We start from the raw sequence: 19,387 nt of genomic DNA, 5'->3' as shown, positions 1-19,387 counted from the left end.
TGTATGGTAGTTCCTGGACCTTTCCTTCAACAGCCTGACTGAGGAGGCCATCTGTGACCTGGGGATTCTGCCGCATCTCCGTGTGCTGCTCCTCACAGGCAACGGGCTCACCTCTCTGCCACCCAACATGGCTGTCGCGGAGCAGTAAGTTCTGCACCTCCGGTCTGTGCTGCGTGTCCCTCAGTCAGGCCCCTGGGCTACTCGGCTCTGACCTGGGCTACCTAAACATAAATCTTTATCGAAGGTGGACCACCTGAGGGTGAGGAGCACTCAGAGCAAGGGCTCTGCCTCACTCATCCCTGATCTGCGGCAGCGAGACAAAGATCTGGTGCTTTTCATCTAATACGTAGTCAGCTGATGTTGACCAGTAGAGATATTGATGGTGACAGTCCTAGTGACGTTCATTGCCACCATGAAAGGTGACAGTGACAGCGATGGTTGACAGCGATTTGTTAGCTGCTCCGGAGGTGGGGATGATAGTGATCCTTGCATTTAGGGTTTCATTAGTTAGGATCATTTTGTTTCCAAAAATGGGTATTTAGAAACCTTTAGAGGTAGCCTGTACCTATTTTATCAGCATGTGAGAGGTTGAGGCAGGAGGATCATGGGAGTTCAAGGTCAACCTGGGTTACATATTGAGACCTTGTCTCCCGTAAAAAAGAAAAAGGAGGGCTGGAGAGTTGGTTGAACAGTTAAAAGCACCTTGTTGCTCTTGCATTTAGGACCTGACTTAGTTCTCAACACCCACATAGCAGCTAACAATCATCTGTAATTCCAGTTCCATAGGAGTCAGTGCCCTCTTCTGGCCTCCATGAGCACAGCATACACAGGGTGGGCAGACATACATGAAGCACCTATACACATTAAAAATATATATTATTAAAAAGAAAAGGGAAGGGGGCTTATACATCTGAAAAGTCCTAAAAAATGAATCTGCTGGATTTGTGTGCTGGGTATTGAGGACAGGATGTGTCAGGGTTCTGGTGTCATATGGAACTTCTGTTAGGGTGTCTGTCACTTGCACACAGCCTTGTTTGCCCTTGTGCTGACTACATTTGGAGCTAGGCTTTCTCTATGATAGGACGTGTCTCAGTCAGATTCACAAAAAAAGTATTGCAATTGAGAATTTGCTTGCTCTGAGTAGAGAGAGAGATCACCATTGATATTTTTACTATGGAAAATTCCAGAAATGTCTAAAAGGAAAGTTATGGTTTGACTTTATATGCCCTCAAACGCCTTATACACTAAAGAGTAGGTCCCCAGCCGGTGGGCTGTTCTGGGAGGGACCGGAAGTTTAGGAAGGGAGGCCTGGCTACAGGAAGTCATTTCCTGGAAAGGTCCTTGGGGGATCTTGTGCCCCTCCCATTCTTGTCTCTCTCTGAGTCCTGCCCTCCCCGAGGTTGGTAATCTCTGCCACAGACTCCAGCTGCACGATTCCATCTTACTGCAGACCCAGAACAAGAGAATAAAGAATCCCAACTGAAGCCCATAGCAAAATAAATGGTTCTTCCCTGTAAGTTGCTTTTCAGGGCTGGAGAGACGGCTCAGTGGGTAAGAGCACTGGCTGCTCTCACAGAGGTCCTGAGTTCAACTCCCAGCCCTCAGATGGTGTCTCACAACTATCTCTGATGCCATCTTCTGGTGTACAGACCTAAATGTATACAAAACCTCAAACATACAAATGCATAAAGAAGTTGCTTTTCATGGGTGCTTGTCACCGCAGAGGACAAACTACACAATGTAAGGAGAACAAGTGGAAAAATTGTGACTTACGTCACCCAGGAGTAAGGTCACAGCCAGTCTGTCACGGCCATACCCCCCTCTTGCCCTATTGGAGATTATTCTTAAGAAAAATGTACCCAGCTATAAATGACTCTACTCACAAATGAATCAGAAGATTCATGTATCATCTATAAATATTCAATATGTGCTCCTAGAGATAAGGGCTCTTTTAAAACTCGGAACCAGCAAGCCTTTATTCCACCTCCAGCCTCGCCAATGATAAGTAGAGAGAATCCGTTATATAAATCCTAGGACAACGCTGGGGCAAATGGAGAAGGGGGCATGGAAGAACAAAGGAAGGAGGGCTGACACTCAGCTGTTGGGAGCTAACTCCGTTGGAGGAGAGCAGGGAGTCTGCGTCTGGACTTGTAGAGAGGCTGGTGCTCGTTCTAGCCCTGCTGCCTGGACCCTGGCCACCGTCTCTGTTCCCACACTGCTGCTGTCAGAAGCCTGACAGAAGATTTGCCCCCACTCTCTTGGGTTGGCAGAGCCTTACCCGTCCCTTCAATTGATAGCACTGTGCTAGAAGCCAGTTTAAAAAGTCAGTTTGGCACATGTAGTTAAACTCTGCCATGCAGAGCTGAGCACAGAGGAAAGGGGTGAAGGCTGAGGGCATGGAGCCAGATGACTGGCACACCCACCCCTTGGAGCCTTAGTGTGTCTATCTCCTCTATTTAATTCCCAAACAACAGTGACAACCACCATAGGCTTCATGTAACTGACATTTGAAGACACTCACACTACTCCACAACAGGCTGACATGCAGTTCCATCAGCTACCGTATCTATCTCTGAATGACTACTTCCATAGAAATGTGGAAGCCAGGCATGGTAACAATTGCCTGTAACCGCTTGGAAGAGAAAGGCAGAGGATTGAGAGTTCAGTGCTAGCCTGAGCTACATTGTCAATTTGAGGTCAGCCTGGGGTACACAGTGAGACTGTCTCAGAAAAAGAAATTGTGTTCTCTAGACTGCTTCCTGTTGTTTGGGAACATTGGTATTTTGGGGGGACCCTGAGAAAATTAGGTAATGGTCAAGTCCTGACTAGAATAGTCTGTGAGACTGGACCATCTTAGCCAGCAGCCTTGAAGCTGTTCTGGATCTCTCAGGAAAATCTGAAGGAAGATCTTCTAGAGAGAAATTTCAACCGTGATAAAGATGCCAAAAGAGCTAACAAAACAAGGGGAAAGTCAAGAAAATGGTGTACAAACAAAATATGAGTAGTGAAGAGTGAGAGCCTGAGAAGAAACAAAAATTGTACAATCAAAGTTATTGAAGTGAAAAGGTGATCGGAGGAGTCCAAAGGCAGGCTTATTAAGTCTGAGAACAAAAAGGATTCTCCTCTTCAGAGCCAGAGGGACCTGAAGATACTGTCAAGAAAATCAATCTGTCTTCTTTGGAAGCCCTGGAAGAGGAAGAGGAGCAAGCTGGGAAAGGGAGGAGGAGAGGAAAGAAGGAAGGAAGGAAGGAAGGAAGGAAGGAAGGAAGGAAGGAAGGAAGGAAGGAAGGAAGGAAGGAAGGATGAAGAATGGAGGGAGGAGGAAAAGGAAGGGGGGAAGGAATAAGGCAGACAGGGAGAGAGCGATTATTTGAAGAAATAATGACCCTATGACTTTCCAAGTTTATATGAATTAAGTATCCGTGAAGCCCAGAGAACTTGGTGCATATACTATAATCCATGTCAAAGATAAAGAGAAGTTTGAAACCAGTACAAGGGAAATGACCCCTCACATGAGGGAGTCTCAGTAAGATTATCAGATGATTCTCAACTTTGGCAGCTTGAAGGCAGGAGTCTGACATATTCCAAGTGCTAAAAGAAAAACCTGCCAACCAAGGGTCCCATGTCCAACAAAGCTGCCCTTCGGCGGCACCTTCGGGTGCCAGAGGGATGACTGAGTACATGCTGCCCTTGCAGAGGACCCAGTCTCCATTCCTAGCAGCCACACCCAGTAGCTTTCAGTGGCCTGCTGGACTCCAGCTACAGGGAATTCAAACACACACACACACACACACACACACACACACACACACACAAATAAAAAACAAAAAACCGTCTTTCTGTGGTAGGGGAGAAACGAAGGCATTTCAAGATAAGCAAAAGCTAAATGAACTCATCACCTCTAGACCTCCTCTATAGGAAGTGTTAGGAGAGGGCGTGACCCAAGACTGGGATGAAAGACAGAACCCAAAGCCATAAGCAGAAACAAAGATTGTATTTGGTCAATACTCAGTCAACACGGTATTACTGCAATGACACTGCAGTCCCATGTAGAACACTATGGGCAGAGAAGACACTCAAATTTGAAGGAAGGGACATATTGCAGCCAATCTGTCCCCACTGGACTGCTTGAACTCCTGAAAAGGTGCCTTTGGGGCACAGCGGTGATCTCTGCTGCTGTCAGATGATGTTCTGTGTGCTTTCATGGCAGGAAGTCATAGTCTTCCTCCCTGCTGTGGAGGCCAGTTGGCCGCCTGACATTCACAGAATTAGGTCACCTTGTCCATCTGATGGCTGGGATCTCTGCAGTGCGTACACCCACAGAGGACAGAAATAGCCTTCTACCCTCCATCTATTCTGAAAGTCCATTCAGAGATCAGCCCAAACCACCCGTTAGGTTTTTTTGTTGTTGTTTTTATTTTTTTATTTTTTAACAAGCTTTTATTATCCCCAGATCTGTACTTCTGACTCTCTGAACGCAAGCGCATGGACAATCAGGTGCATTGCTGTAGCTTTGCTGCTGTGTGGAGCCATACCATGACAGCTCATTTTTCACTGATGCTAGCATATCAATACAGAATAATTTTTGAGTACAGCGGAGGCCTTTTCCCCGTCTAGCGGGTGCAAGGCTTTGGTTGTGAGCTGATGGAGAGACAGTGGCGCAGCTGGACTAGGCACCATGGGAATTCAGACTTTGTGAAACCAACCTTAACAGAAAGACAAATACTGCAAGGTCTCACCCAGACTTGGAATCTGGGAATTGAGTTCTGTTGGTAAAGTGAATGCTTAGTATCACAAAGCCCCGAGTCCAGTTTCCAGCAGCACACAAACTAGGTGTGGTGGGTGGCACCTGAGCCTAGAAGTTGGGAAGTGGAGCCAAGAGGATATGAAGTCTGAGAATACATTGTGAATTTGAGGTCAGTCTGGGAAACATGAAATCCTATTTTAAAAAAGGAGGTAGGGAATGTAACATGAGGGCCGGCTTAGGGTATCTGTTCCCGCCTGGTACCCCACAACCGGCAAGTCCCGGAGAAAATCAATCACACAGAGATCTCTATAAGTTATAAACTGATTGGCCCATTAGGTCAGGCTACTTATTAGTTCTTATAACTTATGTTACCCCATTTTCCTTGTCTACGTTAGCCACAGGGCTCAGTACCTTTCTCAGCGGGGCAGCTTACATCTTTCCTCTCCGGCGGTCTGGGCAGAACTGCGGAAGGAGCTTCCGGCTTTACAGAATACTCCCAGTTTCTTTGCTCCACCTCTACTTCCTGTCTGGCTTTCCTGCCTATACTGCCTGCCTGGCCAATCAGCGTTTTATTAAAATATGATTGACAGAATACAGACAATTCTCCCACACCAAGGGAATGTCTCAGAGGGTAAAAGTCGGGGTGTGTCTGGGTGCCCACCTATAACTCACACTGGGGCAGGGACAGGCAGATGGCCTCCAGGGGTCCCAAAACAGTGACCTCCAGCTTTAGCGAGACCCCGTCTCAAGAGAAAAAAGTAGAAAGTGATAAAAACCCCTGGCCTTGACCTCTGCCCCCACACATGGATGAACCCAGATGCATAGACATGTGCATATATACACCATAACCTCCCATACATACACCCACACATATACACATACCCCCCACACTCCCCACACACTCCCCACACACATATAACCCCCATACATACACCCACACACATACACATAGCCCCCCCACACTCACACACACTCCCCACATACATATAACCCCCCACACCCACACACATATACATAACCCACACACACATACCCACACACATACACATAACCTCCCACACCCACACACACACACATACACACACACACATACAGCCCTCCCCCACAGAATTATGAAAAGTCTATCTCATAGAAGCTAAAAGCAGAATGAAATAGAGGCTGGAGAGGACAATGGGGAGAGGGGGATCAACAAGTATAGAGCCCTGGGTATATAGGAGAACTGAGTTCTCATGTTCTATTGTAATAAGTTATAAGTATGCGCTAGATAGTAAGAAAGGAAGGAAGGAAAAAGAAAGAGAAAAAAGAAGAAACTAGAAGAAAAGATTTGGAAAATGTTTAACATAAAACAGTATGTGTTTGAGAAAATAGATGTGTGTATGATGATTCAAACATTATGTAATGTATATATTATCAAAGCATTGCATAGTGCTCCATAAATACATTTTAAATGTGCCCATTATTTTCAAAAGTTCATTTCTGTCACTAGATAAGTCCAATCAGCCAGACCTCTGGTTCATGATGAACAACTCACATCACATGGCCGTTTGTGTCTTGTGTGTAGCCCAGTCTTTGCCAACAACAGGAGTAAGCCAAAAACTGATTTTCAAAAGGAAAAGGGCAATGTTTTGCTCGTAATGGTTCCCGCTATTCCTACCTACAAAGGGTTCTATTTAAAACTCAGCATTGTCATTCATCACCCAACCCAGAACATATCTGAGTGAGAATAAAAGAACAGTTTGAGAAAATGGAGAAATGCAAGCTTCACTTGAAAAACAGGAAACACGGCAACCCTGTCTGTGTGGCACATCTTTTGCTTTGGACCGTCAGCACCTGGGTGGGCTTGCTGAGAGACAGTCCAGCAAAAGAGCAGCTCACGCTGCAGTCCCAGCTTGCTGAAGAGCCTTGTTCCAAAAACTGGTGGTCTGGAGAAATTAGTCAGTGGGTCTGGACTTGTAGTTCCTGGAACCCAGCGGAAGCAACAAAGCTTTGTACAGGCAATGCAGCCTGACATGCTCCACATACGTGAACACCAAGGAAATTAAACAGGTGACAGTTCCTAAAATTCCTGTGTGGTTTACCTTTAGCCTCTGACGCAGGTGAGCCTTACTGTGCCATCTGGGGTGTGTGTGTGTGTCTGTGTGACTTTACCAAGTCCATTCAGCCTGTTTCCTGTGAGACATCAAAATAATGAAAATCCTTGTGGATTGATCATAATAGGGGTTGAAGTTCGTGTAGCCCTGAAGGAAGAGGGCACAGGTATACTGATTTCCCTGTCAGATTAAAGAAAGCTACTTCTGGAAGTCCAATTAACTGATAAAGGGAAGGGTCCATTTTCAGGTTCTCAGATGGACTCCAAGTGCCACAAGCTCTGTTGATTTACCACAGAAAGCTTTCCCATCTGCAACAACAGCTGGAGAGGGAGTCACCAGGGAGTTCAGATCGCATAATCTGCAGTCATTCTTCAAGACCTGACATTTGCACAAGGCAGATGAGCAGGGGGCGCTCCACGGGAATGTCATACGATTTGACAGCCTCCCTGTTCCCATGCGTCCATGCTGGCACCACTCTCTCTGCGGTGACCTCAGGATGACAATGGAGTTTTCAGTTTACTGTTAGGGAGGAGAAGTTCTAGAGCTCCAGCGTGGCGTTTCCCATAGCAACGGCCCCCCAGTTTGGAGCTGAGTAAACAAGCGTGGGTGTTCTGTCACTTGGTTAGTGTGTCTAATTCAAGCTGTGGGGAGAATTCTAGTCTTCCCCTGACCTCCACAGACCCCACACTGACTGGCAGCGCCCCCCCCCATGCCTTCCACATCCCCAGAGACCCACGCCAGCCAGCAGGTGTCGTCTGACGGTTTATCCAAGTCCAGCCAGACACCGTACGGTGCTGCTTGCTGTTCCGTGTGGGTGGCGCTTGGTGTGGTAGCTACAGTCATAGCAAGGGCTTAAAATTAGCTGCTCTGAGGCAAGAGCTTGCTTTTCTATTTCATTTAAGCCCAATTCCGTCTAATTTAAATGCAAATACCAAACCAAATGAAATGTCCCAACTCTCCCTTTGAACAAGTTAAATTACTTTTTTTCTCCTGGCATACTGAGAGTCCCTGTTTATCTAGTGTAGATTCTACATGGATAATTCGAAACCTCCTTAATTCGGTTACAGTAACTGAAATTATTTGACAGTATTTCTAGTACACACTGTCTTTTAGGGTTTAGTTCTCTGGTTCCCTAAACTTTACCCATAGGCATTTTCCTAGGCTTCCATTAGGTCCATGGTCTGGGGCACACTATGGACCTAAGGTTTAGGACCTGCCGTTGGCACTATCAACAGACTGTCCAATCAACTTCCCAGCCTGCCTGTCACTCCTATAGTGGGCAGACAGCCCTGGGGAAAGTAGCCTTTGGGTCACTTCCGAAAACTCAGCCCCATGATTCCTCACATCTCATTAGTTTTGGGGTACTTCAGATAAGTTGACCTACATTGTCTAGGAGAACATCAACACTTCCATTTCTTTGGCCAGGTGCCCAGAGGTACAGATTTGCAAACTCTCCGTCTCTGCTCACTCCAAGATAGATTTCCTGCTTGTGGGAGGAGAGGGGCCTTCAAGGGGTTCACGCACTCCTGAGGGTGCACAACCCTTTAGCATCTCTGACTCGCACTGGATGCCCTGCTGTCAGCATGCTCTAGGTTTTGATTCTCCAGACTGTTAAGCCATAATTCAATTCCAACAGGATCAGCAAATGCTCTTGAGGCTGCCCAGCCTCCTAGATTTGGTTCTGTCTTGGGCATTTAGGTTCTGTACACTGCTTCCTCCAGGCGGTTAGACTTTTGGCAGGTTTGAAAATGAGGCCTCTCTTCCCTTTTCACACACTATTCATGACTCTGGTGTCTCCATGGGAAGCCTTGCTGCATAAAGTAAAGCAAGTCCCTGCCAGTGCTTCCTCTGAGTTAGTCAGTTTGTGTCTGTTATGCCCAGATCACGGAGTGCCCTGAAAAACCAACAAGGAGACTGGATCCAGTATGTAAAAGTAAAGAGCCTTTATTCGAGATTAACTTGGACTCTCCGTGTATCCAACGCATTGCCAATGCATTGGCATGATCAGAGAGTCTCAAGCTCAGTTGGGGTGGGGTTTTTATCATAGCAGAGGTTGGGGTGAGGGATTTCTAAGGTTCAGGACCGCTGGTTGGCTGACGTTGGTCTGGAGCTGCCCTGGTGAAAGGGGATGGGTATGTGCTGGGCTAAGGGACATCAGGTAATGGTTGGAGCATTAGATTTCTCCTTTGGAATGTTAGGTACTTTCCCATCGGGTGATGTGTTCCTGGGTGGTCCAATCTGAAACTCAGGCCTCTAATGAGCTTGTCATGGCTGAGTCCTACATTTCCCCCTTCACATGTACCGATGACAGGACCCCATCATGGGTCCTGCTTGCACAGGGGCTTAAGGGGACTGTATTGGGACCTAAGAACCATCAGCTAACAGATTTTTCTAGGGTAATGATGATCCTCTGCTACCAGGCCCTGAAGCTCTGATCTTTGAGTACAGCCAAATTATAATCCTGAATGCCCTCTTTGGTTCTGTGGTTCTACATAAAGAACCAAAGTATCTTATCTTATTGTAGAACCATTTTAGTTAAAAAAATCCATTACCTGACAACTCTGGACCTATTTTTCTGGGATGTCAGTGGGCATTATAGGTAGCCATTTTGTCCCCCATACCAGGGAATTCCCCCTTGTCTCAGCATCTCAACCTATTTTGGGCAGAGAACATGGGACGACATGTTCTTTTCTGTAACTATTTCAAGCTGACATTGGGGCATTGCTATCAGGGCAATGATAGAAGGCTGAAAGGCTAGTCAAAGGTAAGGAGGGAATTCAGGCAATGGGGCACTCATCAGAAGCATCTGGTTCTCTGACTGCACTGAAGAGACAGGGAGAATTCACTGAGGCTGGACTGGTCCACATCAGCTTTCAGCAAGTCCAGGGCTCTCAATCATTTGGGGCAGGTTGTAGTCCTCAGCTGATACTTGGATGTGTCTGTCAGCCAAGCAGAAACCTGCTGAAACACGTTTGAACTAGGAACAGAAGTTAAAATTTATGAACATAAAGGAAAATATTACATTTGAAACTTTCAGGCCCATAGTCTTAGCTAGTGGGAAGGGGAGGAGTCCCAAGACCAGGGGAGAAAAAAAAATATCATCCTTAGAGATAGACAGGTGGGGAAAACATAGGCTGTATTTGTATGGGGTCTTTTTGACCTGTGAGAAGTGGATCCAGGTTTTTTTCTGAAGCCTATGTGAATTTTTATTTTATGAAAGGACATACAAGTTTTAGATATATTAGTATCATCAGTCTATACTGAAATCCATATTGTAGAAAAAGCAGATAATAGGTATCGTAACTGTAAAACAGCAGGAATAGACTAAGATCTTTGAGTCCTAGCAAAAACTACAGATTTGAGTTAGAAGCATGTTGTGGGGAGGTCACTAGTTGGTTGCCAGCTGCTCAGACCCGAAATAATCACACAGAAACCATAGTATTTAAATCACTGCTTGGCCTGTTAGCTCTAACTTCCTATTTGTTAGCTCTTACATATTAATTTAACCCATTTTTATTAATTTGTGTATCACCACGTGGCTGTGGCTTACCGGCTAAAGTTATGGTGTCTGTTTCTGGCAGGGCTACATGGCTTCTCTCTGACTCTGCCTCCTTTCTCCCAGCATTCAGTTTAGTTTTCCCTGCCTATCTACGTTCTGCCAAGGCAGTTTCTTTATTTATCAATGGTATTCACAGCATACAGAGGGGAATCCCACATTAGAAGCATGTACAATTTTCTTTTGTCCAGAGAGCCAGGTATAGATTGGACAGAAATATCTTTGGCCTGATGAGAAGAACCTTTGAGTTTATATTTAGATGGCAACCAAAATAAATCCAAAATCTTGAGCTTGAGACTGAGCAGTCAGTAACTGCTGCTCTGCCAGCTGATCAGAACTCTATTAAATGCTAAACTCCAAACTTTTATACATAGAAGGGGAAAACAATCTTAAACATTTTTATATCTTAAATGATCTATTTACATTTTTATAACTTGCATTCATATCTCAAATCATTTTCTGAGACCCTTAAAGCTCATAAACTTTTCTATCCTCAGACCTTTTTTATTTTAGACACATATCAAGGCTTGATGTTTATATATAAAATGAGCTAACAAGCTGGTTATAGCCCTGGGGAAGAGCCTGGTAGCCTGCTGCCAAGCTGAAAAGTTATAGCTAGCCCAGCCATCAATACTATAAGAGATCCAAGAAGGATGAATTATACCTGAGTGTAGACCAAGCAGCTTCTGAATCTCTTAAAAATGACAGGGACCAGTCCTACACAGTTAGCCATACCCAGATCTCCATAGCATTAGAGGCAGAATTGGAACAGCAGTCTTTGCCAGGCACATAAGATGACAGGGTTTTTTTTTTTTTTTTGGTTATTTGTTTTTTCCTGTGGAAGAGGGACATGTCTAGGAAGAACTGGTGTAATCAATTTAGCCTGGGCCAGGTCCTGGCAGCGGTGTTGCACTTGGGCATCTCACCCCATGGTCAGTGTTGTCAGTCCCATAGTCTTCTTTGGAGAACTTGGTCACTGCGAGGATCTGGGAGTCTCTGATATAATAAACTTTTTAATCAACATTTTAAATGCCATATTCTCAAGATCTCTAAAGTATTTGAGGACTGCCCAGGTATATCTGAATAGATAACTTTGTGTCTAGTTACTTGTTTTAAGCTTAACTTTTGAAAACATATACAGGGGACTAAGTAAGGTTTACCTCTGTAATTAATTATATAAGTAGTGGCTATAATTAACGAACTTGATCATTTATAAGGATGGTTATTAACTTGTATTTCTTAACATTTTACAATAGGTTAGCAGCTTTTATAAGACTAAGATTTTACATTACATTTCTGTCAGGTTTAGCTTTCAAAATAATGATTTTGAATCGAAGCTCTTTTTAGTGAAACAAAATATTTAGATGAGTCAGTTTATCCAAATAGTTTAAGCTTAGCAAAGCTGACAAAGACGAGGAGGCTAGATTTAAATGTTTAAGTTGGAATAGACCTTGAGCGAGGAGAGACATTTTCTGAGCAACTGGTTCCCAACTTTTTCAATGCATTGACCTTTTACTATAGTTCCCCATTACAAATTTTTCCTGTTGTTATTTTACAGCTGCAGTTTTGTTATTCTTATGAATCCTAACGTAAACATCTGACATGCAGGTGGTCCTAGGCTACCTCTGTAAAAAGGGTGTTTTTTTTTTAACCCCCAAAGGGCCAAGACTCAGTGGACTGAGAAACTGCTCCAAACCCTTTGTCAGACAGCTTAGGTCACTGTCTTGCTGCATCATGAGAAACTAACTCCCCAGTTTCCAGTTAGCATTTGGTGCTTATGGCTGTGACCCTAATTTTTAGCCTTTTCTGTTAAGTCCAAATATTAACAATATAAAGCATTTTATAAGCACAAATGACCCATAGCCTTATAAATTTAAATATTTTAAAAACTGCTATTAAAAAATTTAAATCTCACTGGAAGGCACATGCCTTTAATCCCAGCACTCGGGAGGTAGAAGCAGGTGAATCTCCATGGGTTGAAGGCCAGCCTGGTCTACAGAGCAAGTTCTAGGACAGGCTCCAAAGCTACACAGAAAAACCCTGTATTTAAAAAAAAAATTAAATCTCTTAAATGTCTTCTTAAAATAACAAAAATAAAGTGCCTCTTTTTTTTTTTTTTATCGGCTTGGATCCCCCTTTGGCCCACTCCCGGCAGTGTAGACATAGCCTGCCTTTTAGATCTCAGCCTGCTCCACTTCACTGTACCTGGTGCTTCTGGTGACTGTCACCTGGCACTGGCACTTCTAAAACTCATAAGGTTCATCCGTGTGACTGGAGTCTGTCTGGGACTCTAGTCCTGCCATAATTTGCAGACCTCAGCTGTTCCCTGTGAGCCCTTCATGTTTTCATAACCATTGTCACCTGGGTGATGTTAAACTACAAAGTTTAGCTGCCAGAGAAAGGTGTATTTCTGTGTACAGAAGCATTGAGGTGCAGATTTAATATTTTAATTCTTATTTTTATAAACCTGTATTTAGGACAGGACATGAATTACCATATGAAAATCTATCTTGGGGAGCTGCTGCTGTCTCCTGGTCAGGCTCATTTCACGAGGTCGTCTCTAATAGAGATGATGGAGAAACCCTGAGACAGCCATCTTTTCTTTAACTCCAGCAAAATGGCAACCAGCCATGTGGCTGAGTAAAAAGTGGTGGCAATCCAAACTGGAATCGTGTCAGATGGTTCCTTTATAATTATCCATTTCCAGTGTTACAAGTTTTAATTTTTTAGCTAACTTTGTTTTAATTTTAACAGATTTTTAACCATATCTAACAAAAATAAACTTATGAATTTTAAAGTAGAGAGTGTTCACATAAACTATCTCTAGATTTTTTTTTCTTTTTCTTTGTTGTCACTGTGTCAGGGGCTCAGACTGGCAGAGCAACATAGAGAAAACTTCAAAATAAGTGTGCCTGGTTTAGTGAAGGAAGGGCCATAATCAAACTCTAGAGACAGCTTTTTAACAAGAACAGCATAAGACAGTTTTAATGTCATCTGCATCAAAAGATATCTGAGCTCCTGCTAACCTGAATCCAGAGACAATGACCAGAGCTCAGGGACAAATTCTCAGTCATGATCATTAATGTAACCACAGCAGCGGTGGGTGGTGACTGACTCCTGTCAGCAAAAATATCCAAACCATTCTTGTTTCAGCTCCATGCTTGCAGCAAAACTTACAGAAAACACAGACAACTTTCCAACAAAATAAGCATACACATCCTGATTGACAGGCAGGTGGACAATACCCCACCACCACCACCACCGATCTCCTCAAAGGACACGTGAAGTCCCTTACACAGTGCAGGAATGAAGCAGGCTTGGGGGAAATGTTGCTCACCTCACCGGTTGCCTGTGTGCCTATATCTCATGCATGGAATGTGTGTATATTTTATGACTGAAATGGAATGTACAGGGAGGGGCGAATCTGTGATCTGAGTCACCTGCCCATGTTTTAGAGCAACCTAGGCCTCATCCACCTGGAAACACAAGGTCACATTAACAGTCACACCTAAAATGCCACTATTTCCTGCCCACCTGTGCACATCAGGACCTCAGCCTCTTAAATCCCATCTCAGGCGTTTGGGGAATTCTTCAAGGAAACCTTGATGGCACAACCATGGTCAAAGCTAAGAGCATATCATTCCCATGGTTACCAATCCTCAGGGTGGATGACAAAAGATACTCAGGAGTCTACCTTTGGCCAGAATTGTACAGTATACCATCTGCAGCATTTTCTATACAACTTGGTCATGCTTAATTCACCCTGGTGTTGACCATCATCACAGCCGGTGACCCTGCTACCCCAGCCTAGCCCACTGTCAGTGAAATTTCCCTATGCAGTGGCCAGTGTGGACAGGCAGGATTTGGGGGAGGGGCCAGTGGGTGGGAATTATACCTTCTGATCATCTCTACATGGACCTCTTGTAGGCACCAGGGAAGTTTTGAAGCTGGTTAATCCCCCTGGTCAGATCCCTGTCCTCCCCTTCTTCCTGGGGATAGTGGCTCTCATTCGCTACCTTTCCTCGGTACCCAAGATCTCTGTGCCCACAGGGAGGCATCCATGACATCACTGACGAGCAAGAAGTACATCCTGAGGTTCCCGGCGCTGGAGACCCTGATGCTGGATGACAACAAACTGTCCAATCCCAGCTGCTTTGCCAGCCTGGCTGGGCTCAGGAGGTAATGTCACAGCCCCCCTCTGCACCATCCCCCAACCCCAGTGGGGCTCACACCCTGAGTGCTGCATTCATACTACACAGCAAGGGGTGAAATCCCAGCTCCGCCATAGGTCTCTGCTGTGTGGCCTTGGGCAAGGCAGTTCTCTCTCTGAGCTTAGCCTGGCAGAGAAATGCAGCATCAGTAAGATTATTTCTGGTCATGTGTAGGATTAGCCATCACCCACAGTAGAACCCTGACCCTGAAAAAGAAGACAAGTGCCCCCCCCCACACACACAACCACATACAAAGAACTTTAGCTGTCAAGTTCTGCACATTTGACAAAGATCTCTAAAATATTTCATTTGAATTTAGTTACTATTTACTGAGTACTGCTGTGCCCAGCTGCTTACATATTGTCTCATTTAGTCTTCACTAGAGCTTTAAAGATTAATAAACCTTATCCCCATTATGAGGTAAGGCCATTGGGCCCCAGAGAAGGTAAGTACCCCCCATCTCAAGTTTACACAACAGGTGTCCATGTCCAAGCCTGAATCCATGTGTGTTCCCCAGCTTACTCAGTAATATCACTTGCTCAGTGGTATCACTGCTGAGATTCTGAATTTACTTTCCTTAATTGAAGACTGAAGAAATTGAGCCTGGACCAAAACAAGATTTTCCGGATCCCGTACCTACAACAGGTTCAGCTCCGTGATGGATCATCAGGGGACTGGGTTACAGAGGGGCCAAATTCCCAGAAAGAGCTACAGCCCCAGACGTGGATATTTGAGACCCCATATGAGCAACCAGATTATACTGTACTGCCCATGAAGAAGGACGTTGACCGCACAGGTGAGCCATGTCCTTGGGTCCCGATGCTTGCTCTATCAGGGAATGGGCTTCTGGGGGTTGGTTCTGGGAGCCCCTGTATTCTAAATGAACGGCTTAGACTTCCTAACCATTTCTGTCAGGTGAGGTGCTCTTCAACTCCAACTGAAAGTAGATAATTGTCATAAAAATTCTCATATATTAAGAAACTCAGGAGTCAGGAAAGCCTGAGGCGCGTCCATGTCTTCAAGGGCTTTGAGCCTTTCCACCCTCCTTGGGCACTGGCTTGCCTGTGTGTCCTGTTAAGCTGATTCCTACTAGGTTCTCAGGATGGCTCCACATGGCATTCTCCCAAGGCAGAGGAAAGACACATTCCAACGTTATAAACCCCAGGAGGGTCTAGAGGGCACATGTCTGAGTTGGACATCCTGTGTTACTCTGCATCTGCCAGCTATTTGTTGTTCAAATGGGGGTAAATGGCTTACAGCAGGTGAAGAACAGAAATCTCGGGCAGAGCTTGACGTTATATACCCACTCTTTACCCATCACTCACAAAACAATCCAGAACATTCCCAGTGGGAGCCTGGCAGTAAACACCTCCTCCAAGAGTAACCTCCCTTGTCCAGTTTGAAGTTCATGTACAGAACTGTACAGCATGGACTTGGTGTCGTTTCTTTCACTCAGTGTTGTGTCATTGGGTTCGTTAGTATTACTGCACACATCTTTTCCCCTGCTCTTATTTACTCTGCACACCATGATTTATTTCCTTTTTACTGATGAGACACACTGGTTATACCTAGTTGGAGGTTGTGAACTGCTGTGAGCATCCTCTCATCATTTGGTGTATGCCCAGGAGAGAACTTGCCTGTTGCACATCTCCAAGTCTGTTGAGCATTCACAGACACTGTGAGCATGAGCATCAGCCAGCGTGGCTGTCCCAGCGTTCGTGTCCACTCTGCTGTGTGTGATTCTCAGCTACTCCATAGCCTCAAAAATGCTTGAAAGTTCAGGTTAGCTGTCCTGCTGTGCTGGGTAGGCATGGTGGTTTCATTCCCATCTCTCAGAAAACAAGTGATGTTATCTGTTTATGTGTTTGTTGGTCACTTCAGTGTTTCTTTGGAAAATGCTCAAGACTTCTGTTTTTAAATTGGAGTGCATATCTTTTTCTTGACTTGCCAGATTCTTTATAACTGTGGACACAAATCCTTTATAAATGTTACTAGTGGGCAGTTTGTTTTCCTTCCTCCTGTTGTTCTTCCTCTTTCTCCCATTCTGCCACTGCTAGGATCAAACCCCGAGGCTCACAAATGCTCAGCTAGCTCTCTACCAGCTAGCTCTAACTCCCAGGTGATATTCATCCTAATGGCATTTGATGAACAGAAATCCTTTCAATGAAATCTGACTCGTCAGTATCTTATGTCATTGTTTTTCTTTCCTGTTTTAAGACTTTGGAGCCTCTCTCAAAACTCTCTTAAGACTATGGAGATATTTTCCCATATGTTCTTGTAAAAGCTTGAGTGTTCAAATATTGGTCAGTGATCTGCCTAAGGTTTTCATATGTGGTGTGAGGCAGAGTCAACATTTGCTTGCTTGCATGTACTTTGTGACCCAGCACCATTAACTGGAAGACCTGTGCTCCCCACTGAGTAGGGAGACTGTCGGGTGACAGTGAGAGTCACTGTAGCTTCCAAAAGTCATTCTTCCCGACAGCTCTCAGATGACTCACTTTCTCCTGTATCTACACACATGGCAGGAGTGGGGGGGATGGGGGAGGGGACTGACTGCAGCCAGACCTGAGCTTGGTCCTGCCACTGGCCTGCTCTCCTCCATGGGTTCCCTAGAAAGACTTTAAAAAAAAAAAATCTAATTGCCTTATTGGCTGACCCAAACAGTATGGCATTGAATAGAAGCAATGATGGGAATTTTTCTTCCCAAACTTAGGAGGAAAGTGTTCAATATTTCAAAAGTATATTCGCTGTATATATTTTTGTAGACACTTTAAAGAAATCTGCATGTATTCCTAGTTTGCTGAGAGGTCTTTTGTTTTTCTTCTGTGAATTAGTGTTGAATTTTATTGGTGGTGGGAAGGTGAAAAAAAAATTGAGACAGGGTCTCACCATGTAGCTCTGGCTGATCACAGAGATCTGCCTGCCTCTGTCTCTCCAGTACTGAGATTAGGGACATGTACCACCAACCTCTACAACAGACTGATGGGGTGGGGTTACCACGATTCTTTATTTGAGGGGGTGAGAGAACTCTGGATGAACTTATCAGTGTTGAGTCAGTCTTGCACTCCCTCGGCCTCGGCCATGATGCTCCAGGAGGTGACTAGTGTAACGCCTTCCTCTGTGGCGAGATTCCTGTGAGGAATGGCGATCAGGGCTGTGATTGCCTCATGAGCTCAAGGGTGTGCAGTGTTCACTGCTCTCGTTTCCACGCCGTGACGCCACCAGAGCCTGGGGTTTTCTCTGTGTGGAGAGGCTGTAGTCAGGAGGAGGGCTGCACAGGATGCAGTCCCGCAGGTGCTCTGCCCTGGGCCCCAAGGATGAGCTCGTTCTCAGCCACTTCCCTGTCTCAGCCATTCTGAGCTCCCCAGACGGGATGTCTTTTCTGTCCTTCTCTCTTATGAGCCAGCTGGTTAGCTTCCTACCCCATGCAGGCTTCCCAGCAGCACCAGGGCTACAAAGAGCTTGCACGTTACAAAGTTAGGATGAAGGTCCATGTGACTGAAACACTGTGAGTGAGCTGAGGTGGGATAAGATGGGAGGAGCGGGGAAGGGACCAACCATTGGCCTCAGCAGCCTGGCTAAGGCAGTTGGGTATCATCCCAATCCAATCCTTTTCCAGTTAGCACTGAGACCATCTGGGAGGCACCAGAGCACACAGTGGGGAAGGTGCTGAGCCCTGACCCTGAGATCAGTGGGTGTTCTCACCAACCTTTCCTCTGTCTTTTTGTCGTTTCAGAGGTTGTATTCTCATCTTATCCTGGATTTTCGACCTCAGAGGTAGGAGGAACTGCTGCTTCATGTTTGTGTTTGCTCAATGTCCATGTAGGGATGAACCCACAGCCTTACACAGACAGAGCGGATGCCGTTCCACTTCCAGTCTCTCCTGGGTTCCTGTTCCCCGACACGGTGAAAAGTCTTATAGTTGTACTTCAGTAGTGGGAGAATAACGGCAAAAGCATTAAAGGGTAATGAACAAGTAATAGATCCACAAGAGACATTTCTCTAGGCCACATATTCACTACCTACTGCGGTTCAGCCCTATGCTGACCACTGGGGACATGGAGGGGGGAACTGACCAGGCCCTGACCTCATCGGTCCACAGGCTTGCTCCCTCGCTTGCCTTCATACACTGTTTAGCAGAGAATAGTGACAAAGGCTATCAGGTGATAAAATTGAGACTGCCACCAGGAAGCCTTCTCACAAAGGCCTCAAAAGGTAGATTTCTTGCTGGTTACACTGTTGCCCAGATCTGAGCCTTGCTATCAAAGGCGTACTGTTTGATTCTGTCAACAGAGAAGACTGGTTTCCTTCTCGGCATAGCTCACTAACCCTGTTCATGGACAGAGGATACATGTAGACTAAATACTGATGCCTCCATGTGCAGCAAGTTGTGCGGGTCTACACCCAGCCAACTCATACCCTTGAAAGATAAAGCTACCTCCTCACAGATACGACTGTGTCAGAAACTGTATCAGTTAACTGTTGGTTGCACAACAAAACTACCGACCACTGACTGACTTCAGTTCAGCTGATTACTTCCCAGATTATTGGAGCTAGCAGGGTGGTTCTGCTGGAGTTGCAGGCCAGCTGGCAGTTGAGCTTCAAAGGATATGGTGTGCCCTGGCCTCTCCACATTGTCTTTACACCCTGGTCTTAACAACAGGGCAGTTTCAGGTCTCAAGGGAGCAAGCAAGCAAGCACAGAAGAGTGTGAAATTCAAATGGGTCACATTGGCCACATTCTATTGTCAAAGCAATTAGAGGGCAGGATGACAGAGCACAGT

General features: G+C 45.3%; 1 protein-coding gene across 2 annotated transcripts in view; it reads left to right on the top strand.

Moving 5' to 3' along the window:
* Xrra1 (X-ray radiation resistance associated 1) overlaps positions 1 to 19,387 on the top strand; it is a 58,818-nt gene that overhangs the window by 25,071 nt on the left and 14,360 nt on the right. For both annotated transcript variants that reach the window (XR_014999558.2, XM_048435040.3), the window contains exons 8-11: positions 11 to 144; positions 14,444 to 14,572; positions 15,192 to 15,400; positions 18,341 to 18,381. Coding sequence is in view for 1 of the 2 variants with exons in the window: in XM_048435040.3 (XP_048290997.1) it covers positions 11 to 144; positions 14,444 to 14,572; positions 15,192 to 15,400; positions 18,341 to 18,381 (513 nt within the window). In the remaining variant the exon portion in view is untranslated. The remainder of the gene's footprint in view (positions 1 to 10; positions 145 to 14,443; positions 14,573 to 15,191; positions 15,401 to 18,340; positions 18,382 to 19,387) is intronic.

The sequence above is a fragment of the Myodes glareolus genome, chromosome 24 (assembly GCF_982192425.1).
Source record: "Myodes glareolus chromosome 24, mMyoGla1.1, whole genome shotgun sequence".
In the NCBI taxonomy this organism is placed as follows: domain Eukaryota; kingdom Metazoa; phylum Chordata; class Mammalia; order Rodentia; family Cricetidae; genus Myodes; species Myodes glareolus.
Note: the sequence above shows the minus strand (reverse complement) of the source record. Positions and strands in the feature narration are given on the sequence as shown.